Here is a 12,283-nt window from a genome sequence, read left to right on the forward strand (position 1 = left end):
CCTAAAGGAAATGTCAAAACCCAACTTAGCATTTCTTTTGCCTTTTTATATGTTCCAACTTGAAATCAATTCCAAAACCTCAAATTTTCTTGGCACATGTTACTCTTCCAAAGAGTAAACATTTCAACTAAGGCTTATCTTTCTCTTAACCCTCTAAAGAAGGTACCAAGATTCCAACTTGGTATTTCTTATGGTTTCCTATTTGTGCCAATTAAAATTGACTCAAATCCTCAAATTTTTGTTTGACACAAATTACTTCTTTTAAGGATTAAACCTTTAGATTGAGACTTAAATTTTCTCTTAATTCCCTAAGAACATATTAAGATCTCATCTAGACGTTTCTACTCCTTTTCAAGTGTGTCAATTTAAATGTATTTCAACTCCTTAAGGCTTGGCATACTTTGTTCTTCCAAGCTTAATCACCTTTGATTAAATCATGGATCTTCTATTTATTCCTCAAGAATATATCAAAATTCCAACTTAATGTTTCTTATACTTTTTTTAAGTGTGCCAATTTGGATTAAGTTCAACTCTTGAAATTTTGACACATATATTACTCTTTCAAAGAGTAACCCTATAATCCTTTTCATTTTAAAAGGTTAACAATAACCTTGAAAATGCTCTCCAAGTGCCAACTTTTATTAGGGTTGGATTAACCACCCTTCTAATGAAAGTTGACACTCTCTAAACCCATCTAGGGTGTAGAGAAGATGCTCCTAGGAACCCAATACCTATTGGTGCTCCTTGGATGCTCTAGGTATTCACTAGGGATGAATTCCCTAGATACCTTCCTAAGGATCTTCCTAGGCTCCTTAGAAGTCTTGGTCATTTCCACTAGGTCACTTCTAAGGATAACTTCCCTTGTAATATTCTTTGTGACTTTGTTTGGCCTTTTTGGAGTCATAATCACCTTTACTAGGTCAACTTTAGGGTTGACCTCCCTTGTGACCTTCTTTGTGACTTTGTTAGACTTCTTAGAAGTCTTAGTCACATTGGTCTTGGTAAAAATCCTCTTAGGGATAGCTTCCCTAGTAATTTTGGTTTGACCATTAGACCTAGGTTTTGTTCCATAGCCATATGGAACCCTATGATATGAAGGGGCATCCTTCTTAGCCTTAGGTTTGTAACTCAAACCTTTATAGCCATAGGATGGCTCTTTTCTAGCTCTCCCTAGGTTATACTCACTTTGACCCGTAAGTAAGGTTTCCATTCTTGCTAAGGTTTTCTCTAAGTTATCAAGTCTTGACCTCAAGACTTGTTTTTCTCTTATTAAATCCCTAGATTTTGGTTTTTCATTGAAACCTTGAGCATTTCTATTTTGGGACTTATATCTAAAGTCCTTATATGTATTTTCTAAATAGTTATCTACCTTCCTAACCTTAGGTGTGATAGATCTAGCATGAGGAGGTATATATTTGTCCTTAGGTTTATCATCCATTCTATTTTCATGATAAATAGCATTATAACAATTTAAATTTGAACTAGCATGTTTTTTATCATTTCTAAAAGGATTTGCATTAATAAAATTTACCTTGGGTTTGCTCTTACAAGCTTCTCCTAGATTTGTGTTTCCTCTAATCACCTTGGTTGACTTCTTCCCTTTAGGACATTGACTCCGGTAATGTCCTCTTTGATTGTAAGAGAAGCACACAATGTGCTCCTTGCTATTGTGTTCTACGGGTTCAACCATCTTAGGCTTCTCCTTGGCCTTAGGTGCTACTTGGTCCTTCTTCATAGCCAATTTGAGACACTTACTCTTGTAGTGCCCATGTTCTCTACACTCAAAGCAAATGATATATTTTTTATCTTTAATAATTGAAATTGTTATACCTTTGCTTGTAGGGGTGATGCTTGATCCTCCATTTAATGTAACTTGAATTGTGGAGGTTGCATCATCTTCTTCCTCTTCTCCACTTGAGGATGTAGATTCTTCTACTACTCCATCTCTTGAGGATGTGGAAGATCTCTCCTCTTCCACCTCTTCCTTCTCTTTCTCTTCCTCCTCTTCCTTTTCCTTCTCGAATGTTGACCCCTCGTCAACATTGGATTGGATCTTCTCTTCTTTCTCTTCTTCGGATGTTGCACTAGTGTCAACATCGGATTGGTCCTTCTCTTCTTGGACCAATGAGCCCTTCTCCTTGGGCTCCTCTACTCCTTGAAATTTTGTAGGGTCTTCATGGTAAGCAATGATCTTTTTCCAAAGATCACTTGCATTTGAGCATTCACCTACACTTGACAAAATATTAGAAGGTAATAAATTTACTAAAATTCTAGTTACCTCTTTATCCGCCTCCGATTGCTTCCGTTGTTCTTCGGTCCAATGCCGAGGTCGGAGGCGTTTACCCTTCTTGTCTGTTGGAGCTTCAAATGGGTCCTCCAAGACAACCCATTGGTTCCAATCCATTTGGAACCATGTCTCTAACCAATTCCTCCAAAAACTGAAGTCTTCCTTGTTGTATGGAGGAGGAATCCGAGATCCCATCCAAGTGGACCTCCCAAGTCCATCTTCTTCCTCTAGCGGTTTGCTCTCTTGGCGGTTAGTCCTCAAATGAGCAACCTGGCTCTGATACCAATTGTTGGGACCTTTGTATCCGCTAGAGGGGGTGAATAGCGTCTCGTCGCGCTCGCGTTGACTTGCTTTGTCTTGATGAAGATATGCAGTGGAAATAGACTACAAGACTCACACAACGCTAACAAGTAGATTTACTTGGTATCCACCTCAAGAAGAGGTAACTAATCTAAGGATCCACGCACACGACACACTCTTCTACTGTGAATCACTCCTTCTTGGTCGCAGCCGGAGGCGGAGAAGCCTCGTACAAACCTAACACACAAATACAACTCACACAAGAAAAGAAATACAAAAGTACAAGTGAAAACCCACTCTTCTTGCTTACTTGTTGCGTGTTGTTGTTGCCTCTTGAATCTTGGAGATGCACTCCAAGAATCTTCAAGAACTGGCAAGAAACTCGGAGGAGATCGCTGGTGAAAATCACAGGAAGCTTGGCGAAAAGAATGCAAAGTTCTGGCGAAGAAAACACTCCACCCAAGCTTTATAAACTGCTCCCAATCGATTGAAATACTCCTCAATCGATTGCCACATCATATGGTGTCAATCGCAGCTGTCCATCACCTGCATCCTACGCAACGATCACTTCCCAATCGATCGACCGATCGATTGGGATTGCCTGAATCGATCGGTTGATCGATTCAGGACTTCTCTGTGCCCTCGTGCTCACGCGAGGCTACAGTCCTCTGTTCTCACGATTTCTTGACCCCAATCGATCGATCGATCGATTGGGCCATCCCATAATCGCAGCACAATCCAATCGATCGACTGATCGATTGGAACTTGTTCAATTGATCGCCCGATCGATTGAACAACCTGGACTTGACTCAAACTTAAGTTTAGAGTCCCCAAACCCAACTCCCGGTCACCCGTGACCTATTGGGTTTGCACGCGTAGCATTTGGCTACACCCGACCAACCTCGAACTAGCCTTCTAGCCTCCTCCATCAGCCTTGCGCCCCTCGGATATCTCTTCATCCTTCACGCCTTACCTTCTGGAGCTTCCATCGGCCTCTTTCTAGTTGTCGGATTCTCCTAGCGAAATCACCCTAGGACTAACGTTGCCAAGATCACACTTGGACTTTCCAATTGCCTGACTCCTCACCAGGACTTTTCCTTTGCCAAGATCACACTTGGACTTTCCCAGTCAAGTCTCCTGTCAACCTTGACCTACTTGACTTCTCTCTTTGCCTAACCTCCAGTTAGGACTTTCCTAGATGCCTAAACTCCAGTTAGGACTTACTCAATGCCTAAATTCCAGTTAGGACTTTTTCCCATTGCCTAAACTCCAGTTAGGACTTACTTCATTGCCTAAACTCCAGTTAGGACTTACTCCATTGCCTAAACTCCAATTAGGACTTACTCCATTACTTAAACTCTAGTTAGGACTTACTCCATTGCCTAAACTCTAGTTAGGAGTTACTCAGTCAAGTCTCTGGTTAACACTGACCCACTTGACTTGTCTTCTCATCAATATGGTCAATACCTTGACCATCTCCACAATCGGACGAATGCCCCGATAATCTCCATATATTGTCAAATATCAAAACACACACATCTTGACTCAAGCTTGACCCAACTCAAGCTTAGTCAAATTTGGTCAAACTTGACCTAGGGATATTGCCCCAACAAATTGCCCTGAAAAATAAATTCAACCTTTCTCAGATTTTCAACTAATAATAAAATTGCACTTGTAATTAAAACAAAAGAGACTAATTAAAAGAAATCAGACACAGAGGATTTACTTGGTTTGCAATCAGAGGATTGCTAATCCAAGGAGAATATGACGCACTATCTGATGATTTCCTTTGGGCGGAGTAGCCTCTTACAACGTTGATAGCACAAAAGAAAAAGTAGAAATGAAAGCACTGGATTACAAGTGTGTTGTCCTGAATTGGGAAATCAGTGCTATATTTATAGCACTGTTTCGAGCGCCTGAAAGGGTTTCGGGCGCCTAGAGCGGGAGAGAATTTTATCCCTTTCGCACAGATCGCGGTTTGACCGTGATTTGGATAAAGACCTCATTCCGGGCGCCCGGACCAAAAAGTCAACTAGGTTGACTTTTGGTCTGCGCGGTCTGCTCCAGTTCAACTCGCCTCGGTCCGGGTCTTCTTTGCTCCGGCTCCGCTTGCTTGGGTGATCTCTGCCATCCGGAATAGGGCTCACCCGAACCCAACTTCCGGTCTTCTCCTCGAGCAGCCTTCCTTCTCGGTTTCTCGTCCCTCGAACGCCGCGTACGTTCTTCTCGTCCACCGGTGTACTCTTCCGCGGCACCTCGTGCCTCGGACGTACCGAGTCCGTCGGCTCTCTCCCCATGCTGCCCTTTTCACTAGCCGCGTCTTCCGCTCGACTTCCTGTGTTCCTAAGCTCCTACACACTTAGACACAAGAAATAGACAAAACAGGACCTAACTTAACTTGTTTGATCACACCAAAATACCTTGGGGTTCTAACATCATCCCTTATAAGTTTTAATAAATATGGAAAGTCATTTGATAGTATTAATTAGTTAACCTTTGAATAGGTTCTCATAAAAGGTCTCTACCTTGATGGATTTCATGAGTGATTTACATGTATAGATAGATGATTTAGCTATTTTGATGGCTCCTATAAGGTAATTGTATTCTTCATCATCGTTCATTCTATTAATTAGCTATTGTGTTAGTTGATGTTTTATAATATATACTAACACGTGCGTGGACAAATAATGTCATATTTTACAATGTTATTTAGACGACATCTTTCTGCACCTTTTCCGCGTTTAACAAACTGAGAATTAATATATACTCGATGCATTGAATCCCACTCAATCAACAGCATATACATCCTTACTATATTTTCTTATTAACTATTTAAGGTTTTAGTTTGGTATAATACACCTTTAATCATTTAAGGATTATTGGATTTACTTACAGCTCATGTTTTGGGTCTATAATGACTTAGAGCAAGACTATGTCTATAATATAATCTCTTTATTCATATTTGTATTTATAATTATTTAATATTTGAATGATGTTTACTGAGAAAATAATTTAAATGGAAAATGAATAAAAGAGAATCAAATTTAAATATCGATAAAGGGCACTTTAAAATATTGTCAACAATTAGTTTATATATATATAAATATCGTTATGGATCTATAAATCAACAAATATATTTTTTTATTTTTTAGAATAGTAAAAAAAATATACTTCAACAATCTCCATTTCTAATAGAAAACTGTTATCACAATTTATGTGAAAACTAAGAGAAAAAATTACAACGAGGACTTTACTGTGTAATAAGTTATAACATATATTGCAATTAAAATAATATGATTGAAAAAAAAATGGATCCTCATGATAAGAGTCTCTTCTCAATTAAGAATATATCATCCTTCTTCTATGTTGCTACCATTGTCATCTGGCTCTGTCATTCTTATCATCTAATCCATGTTATCATCATTGTTGCCATATGCATCCATCTCCTCTTCCTCTTCCTCTTCATCGACACCCATCTCCTCTTTCTCTTCCTCATCGGAATTGTGTGTCTCTATCATCTATATATCAATGATAGCATAGACAAAGCACACATAAAAGGAAAGACAATGATGCATATAAATAACTTTATGATTTATCAAAAAAAAAAGTATTTGTATATTGAAAAGAGAGGGCGTATTGTTTTCATACCAAGATATTTCTCATATGCTGTTGTTTTTCGAACTCTTTCTCAAATAAAGGACACTTTTTGAGCTTCACTGGTTGATCATCCATATTATCATCAACGTTGTTGTCATCCTCTCCACCATTCCCAAGTCGTAACTACATATCTATCTCCATCTCTTCTTCCTCTTCCTCTCCCTTGACATCATCGACACACAAAATGAAAGACAATGATGCATGTGAATAACTTTATGATTTACTAAAATAAGTATTTTTGTATTGAAAAGAGAGAAAGAGTGTATGCTTTTCATACCAAGACATTGCGCATATGCTGTTGTTCTTTGAACCCTTTCTCGAACAAACGACACCTGTCGAGCTTCACTTGTTCAAGGGTGGTTGGTAACTTCTTGAACTCAAGATTAGGACAATTTTTTAAAATTAAAGAATTCAAGGAGGTGAGATTTTTTAACCCCGTAACAACCTGCAATTCGCTAAAATAACTAATCTCTAAAGTCTTCAGTGAAGGTAGCACTTTCTGTGATAGATGAACAGATTTTGCAAAGCCACTTAATAATGTCAAGTTTTGGAGCATTGGAAAGTAACACTTGGGCATCCACTCACTATATTCCTGAGATATTAATATAATTGTTAAATTTGTCAGTGAATGGAAATTTGAAACATCAGGTACACCACTACTACCCAATTCCATTTTTTTCACGGAAGACATATAGGACCACTGGGGAAACTTGATCAGCAAAGGACATCGAAAAATTCTAATAGAATCGAGACTGGGGAAATCACCAATCTCCACTCCATCCCACGCTTCCCAATTTTCCATATTGCTAAATATCAAGCGTTTTAGAGAGGGAAATGCAATTTTGTTTTGGGAAGAAGATGGAGATGGCATTAGCATGGAGCAAAATTCACGTCCCACGTGTTGAACGCTATCCATCCCACGTATCTCAAGCATTTTCAGAGAAGGAAGTTGACCCAACGGTGGAAGTTTATTGCAATTCTTACAATTCCATACACGCAAAGTAGTCAACTTAGTGAAGGATGAAGCGCCCACCCATCCAACAAATTTGACACCTGGATAGTTCTTTATTTCAAGGATCTTGAGATTGACATGCGGTTCGAGGTAGTCGAGCTGCCACTCTGCCTGCTTTTCATCTTTTTTAAATTCTGAAAGCTCAAGAGTATCTCTATACCAATCTAACTCCAAAGAATCAATATACTTTTTTGTCTTCAGAGGGGGTGTTGAGTTTGAAAATATGTTCACGGATGCTACATCAGAAATGGAGATATGCCCTCCAAGTTTCATCAAACTATTCAATTCTCCTATGTCGCAATGCTCTTTTTCACAACTGACGTTGAAGCAACTGAGTGTCTGCAAGTTGGTCATGTTTCCAATTCCAGATGGAAGAAAGACACCTTCATAATCGTCATAATCGGCATAATCGTTAGGAAGCAAAAGATGACGTAGGTTTATCAAATTTCCAATCTGCCTTGGGAGTTCAGAAATTTGTGTATCTTCCAGATCCAGAGTTTGTAAATTGTAAAGGCTGCATATGGACTCTGGAATATTCACTACATCATAGTCTTTTATAGAAAGATAACGAAGTAGTTTGAGGTTGCCTAATGAATCTGGTAGCCCGGTGATGCTGATTTCGCTTAAATAGAGTGCTCGTATGTATTTCAATTTTTGAAAAAGATCGTCAAGGACTTTAAAAGAATTGTATTGTCTTGTCATAAAAGATCGGCACCCAGGTCCTGTAGTAAAAAGTGTCCGCATGAGTTTTAGTTGTTGAAGATCTTTTATCATCTCCACGTGTTCTAGTAGATGAGGATATTCTATACACACCGACAAGTGTCGAACCTTTTGTAATTTCTTTGCGTCGAATTTATCCATCACACAGAGGCATTCATCCTGAGCTATACATTGTGCAAGGTCGTGAACAAGATCATGCATCGAAAAATATTTCCATCTCATCAAAAAGGTGTCATCCCATTCCAGATGTATTATTGACCTCTGAGCCAATCTTTTTATGTAATTTCTGCCTATGTCCTCTGCTCTCTTATCTCCATCAAGAGGAAGAAGACCTTGTGACATCCAAAATCGGACTATTTCTTCTGAATCTAAAATTCTGTCTTTGGGAAATAAGGATAGGTATTGGAAACATCTTTTAAGTTGGATCGGCATGCAATCATATGATATTTTAAGTGCTGGTAAAACTCCTTTATTTGTTTCTTCTAACTCCCACATCTCATTCTCTAGCATGTCCTCCCATGAATCTATATCTTCGTTGTTTCTGAGAGCGCCTCCAAGCACCTTCACAGCCAAAGGTAAGCCTTTGCACTTGTCTACTATCTTCCTACCAAGGTCTTCAAGATGTGGTTGTGGGCTCTTATCTGCTCCTCCCAAAGTGTCTCTCTTGAACAATTGCCAGCATACATCAAATGGTAAGCAATTCAAGTTGAGAGGACTTCTTGTCCCCATAATTCTAGCAGCTGGTTGATTCCTAGTGGTCACTATAACTTTACCCACATGAGCTGATAGTAAGGGCTTTCTTAATTCATCCCAGCGAGTGAATTCTTCATTCCAAACATCATCTAATATTAGTAAAAACTTCTTCCCCTGCAGTTTTTCTCGCAGTGCATGTTGGAGCTCATCTAGTTCTTCGTGAACTTTCACTTTGGCAAATGATTGCAGGATCTTCTTTGTCAAACTAACAACATGAAAATTTTCAGATACACAGACCCATCCTGTTAAATCGAAATAGCTTTTCACTCTTTCATCATTATAGACAAGCTTAGCCAATGTTGTTTTACCCAGTCCCCCCATCCCAATTACAGCAATTACAGAAACTCCATTTCCTGTTGTATCATCCTCTGACAGCAGCCATTTAACCAGCACATCCTTTTCCTCTTCTCTTCCAAAAACATCTGATTCAACCACAGAAGAGCCTTCTTCTCGGTTCATATCTAAGAGCATGGGGCTTCTCTTTCTTTTTCCAGCGTTCTTAGGCAACTTTAGGAGTTTCCACTCCTTGGTGATCTCATCAAACCTTTTCCTTATCTCTGTGGCTTTATTTGCTAGTTCATCCTGTTGGGTTTATAATAATGAATCTAAACATCAAATAGAAATCATGAATCCAAACATCGAAATTATAGATTACAGTATGAATTCTAAAAGATTCATGAACAGGATGTTGTTATCCAATTTACAGCATATAAAATTAAACGGAAAACAACAGAAAAATAAAAAAAGTAATTGAGGTATAATTCACAAAATTAATCACTTCAGAATCGCGTACCTCATGTGTCCCACTGCTGTTCTCATGCAATTGTTTGGAACGCAACGTCTCGTACTCGTACTCTTCTACTACGTCTTCGGCGTCATAGGCAACATCTTTGAGCTCGCTTAGCCAAAGCTTCTCCGAGTGACTTTTTGCATGATTCTCCTCCTCTGAGTCATCAAGTTTGGCTTGGATTCTCCTCATCGTCTCTGTCAGCTTACTCATCTCTTGTTCAATAGCATTGTGTGGCGACGAAGAAGAAGATGACGTTGATGATGAAGCCAAGCTATGCATCTTGTCTAGCACCATGGTGATGGTGGAAAACAGGACATCTCTTCCTCCGGCCATTGTTCTTCCCTGTTTCTTCTTGGAAATTAATTTTAGGTAGGCAGACAAGGAAGGAGCGGCCTTGTGATGAATTAAGGGATGCAGAGATCTACCGAGTCAATGCATCAAGTCTTCCACTAAATAATTGTTTTGAGTGATATCTTTGTCGGTTCATATAAAGTGGAACGTGATTAGATTCCTTTGACGACACGCTTTTAAATATTGCTGTGGACGTTGTTGTCGCTATGAACGTCTTTGATTATCTTGTCAGAATTTACAAAAAATAAAATTGTATTTAATATTTCTAATTTATAAAATATTACAATTATTATCTATTATATACAAATGATAATTTGAAAATTAGTTCTTGATTTATATATCTATTTTTTAATTTATAACTTCAAACTAAATGCAATTGAAATGAAATGAACGACTTAATAACTGTCAACAAATATGTATTTTTTTTAGTTAATCAGCCTTTTTTATTTCAGAGAATTTTAAATGTCTCATGTGTCCTTTTTTTTCCCAGATATTATGAATCATGCTAATGGTATCCCATAATTCCTTCAAAACATTTTTATAGATTTATTATTTTTTTAAATTTATAAGATGTGTAAATTTCTTTATTTTATTTTAAGAAACAAGAGATCGAAATTAGCTTCGGGCCTAGAGATTTAGAGGGATTGAGATATCCCATGATGACGTTCTAATAATTAAGATTGTTATAGATAATTATAACATTCATTGTACCTTTATTGATACAGGCAACTCAGTCAACATCATCTTCAAGCAGGCGTTCGAGCAACTACAAATAGACTCGAGCTAGATTCAGCCCATGACAACTCCTTTGTAAGGGTTCACGGGTAATGAGGTTCAGCCGCTCGACCAAATAAAGTTGGTCATGTCCTTAAGGGAGGAGCTCCTAATGAGGGTGTGCTGCTCGATTTTCATAGTCTTAGACGCACCCTCAACCTACAATGTCATGTTGGGTCGGTCGACCATAAATGAATTCTGGGCAGCTGTCTCAACCTTCTACTAGAAAATAAAATTTCATGTGGATGACCAGGTGAGAGAAGTCAGGGGAAATCAGCTGGTAGAAGGCAAGTGCTACTTAGAGATAGTCAAGATCGAGGCCAACGCTACCTGCAAAAGTCAGAGAATGGAAGTCAAACCTATTCGGGAAGCATCACCCTTGTATATGAAGAAAAAGAAGAGGTGTAAATTCAACCTGATCACCCAGAAGCCACTACCCAGATAGCGGCCAATTTGACTCTTGAGCTTAAGGCCAAGCTAGTTAAATGCTTGGCGTGTAACAGCGACGTTTTCACTTGGACGCCCAACGAAGTGACTGGTGTATTACCAATGATCATGGAGCATGTACTCCATGTTTATCAAGATGCTCAGCGGGTCAAGCAAAGAAAACGAGATTTTGGGGAAGATCAGAATAAGATCATCAAGGAGAAGGTGGACAAACTACTGGAGGCGGGATTCTGATCATCAAGGAGGAGGTGGACAAACTATTGGAGGCAGACTATATTCGCGAGATCCAATTCGCAAGTTAGCTGGCCAATGTTGTCCTGGTGTCCAAGCCTAGAAATAAGTGGAGGGTCTGCATTGATCTATTGCCTCGCATCGACCAAGTGGTGGATTCCACCTCTAGTTGTGAATTTATCTGTATCCTGGACACGTATCAAGGATATCATCAAGTCCGGCTTGCTAAGGATGACTAGGAAAAAGTTCGCTTCATAACTGTTGAAGGCACTTACTGTTATAATGTTAAATCATTTATATTGAAGAATGCAAGTGCTACTTATCAACGGCTTATGAATAAAATATTCTGAAAGTAAATTGGGTGAAATATGGAAGTTTATGTGGATGACATCCTCATTAAGTCCCTCCGAACGACCGACCTGTGTGCCGATGTGGATGAAACATGACAGACTCTAAGGCAGGTTGGACTGAAGCTAAACCCCAGAAAATGCTTATTTGGAGCTAAAAGCAGGTATTTCTTGGGATACATCAGGACTAAGTGAGGAATAGAAGTCAACCCAAGTAAGGTGTGAGCCCGTCAAGACATGACACCTCCACGCAACCTAAGGGAAGGGCAAAGATTGACCAGCTAGATTACAGCACTGTCACTCTTCATCTCGCGATCGACAGATCGAAGTTTGCCTTTTTTTCAAGATCCTCTCCGTCGGGCGACCAAATTCTAGTGGGATGCTCACTGCGACAAAGTGTTGGAGGAATTAAAAAATTATTTGTCCGCCCTGCCTATCCTTAGTAAGTCAGTGGTGGGCTAACCTTTGTGGATGTATTTATAAGCTAATGAGCATACAATTGGTCCAGTGTTAATAAGACAGGAGGGGAAAGATCAACAACATGTATACTTCTTAAGTCATTTATTAAAAGGAGTCAAATGTCATTACACCGCGCTCGAGAAATTAGCATATGG

General features: G+C 39.0%; 1 protein-coding gene across 2 annotated transcripts; it reads right to left on the reverse strand.

Annotated features, from left to right (window-relative positions):
* Positions 1-6,052: 6,052 nt before the first annotated feature.
* LOC121992570 (putative disease resistance protein RGA4) lies at positions 6,053-9,961 on the reverse strand. 2 transcript variants are annotated; one of them, XM_042547034.1, is made up of 4 exons: positions 9,523-9,961; positions 6,522-9,311; positions 6,236-6,406; positions 6,053-6,105 (listed from the first exon to the last, which is right to left on the reverse strand). In XM_042547034.1, exons 1-3 carry the CDS (start codon positions 9,850-9,852, stop codon positions 6,368-6,370), a joined length of 3,159 nt encoding a protein of 1,052 aa, XP_042402968.1. In that variant the 5' UTR covers positions 9,853-9,961; the 3' UTR covers positions 6,053-6,105; positions 6,236-6,367. The 2 variants fall into 2 exon arrangements, with proteins under 2 accessions (XP_042402968.1, XP_042402969.1); XM_042547035.1 differs by having other exon boundaries at positions 6,522-9,334; positions 9,523-9,654.
* Between the last annotated feature and the right edge of the window lie 2,322 nt (positions 9,962-12,283).

This window comes from Zingiber officinale, chromosome 6B, assembly GCF_018446385.1.
Source record: "Zingiber officinale cultivar Zhangliang chromosome 6B, Zo_v1.1, whole genome shotgun sequence".
Classification (NCBI taxonomy): Eukaryota; Viridiplantae; Streptophyta; class Magnoliopsida; order Zingiberales; family Zingiberaceae; genus Zingiber; species Zingiber officinale.

Coding starts and splice junctions, on each gene's coding strand:
- LOC121992570 (XM_042547034.1), bottom strand. CDS start 9,852: ATGGCCGGAGGAAGAGATGTCCTGTTTTCCACCATCACCATGGTGCTA. Junction 9,312..9,522: donor ACAGCAGTGGGACACATGAG/GTACGCGATTCT, acceptor TAAACCCAACAG/GATGAACTAGCAAATAAAGC. Junction 6,407..6,521: donor AGCATATGCGCAATGTCTTG/GTATGAAAAGCA, acceptor GATGATGTCAAG/GGAGAGGAAGAGGAAGAAGA.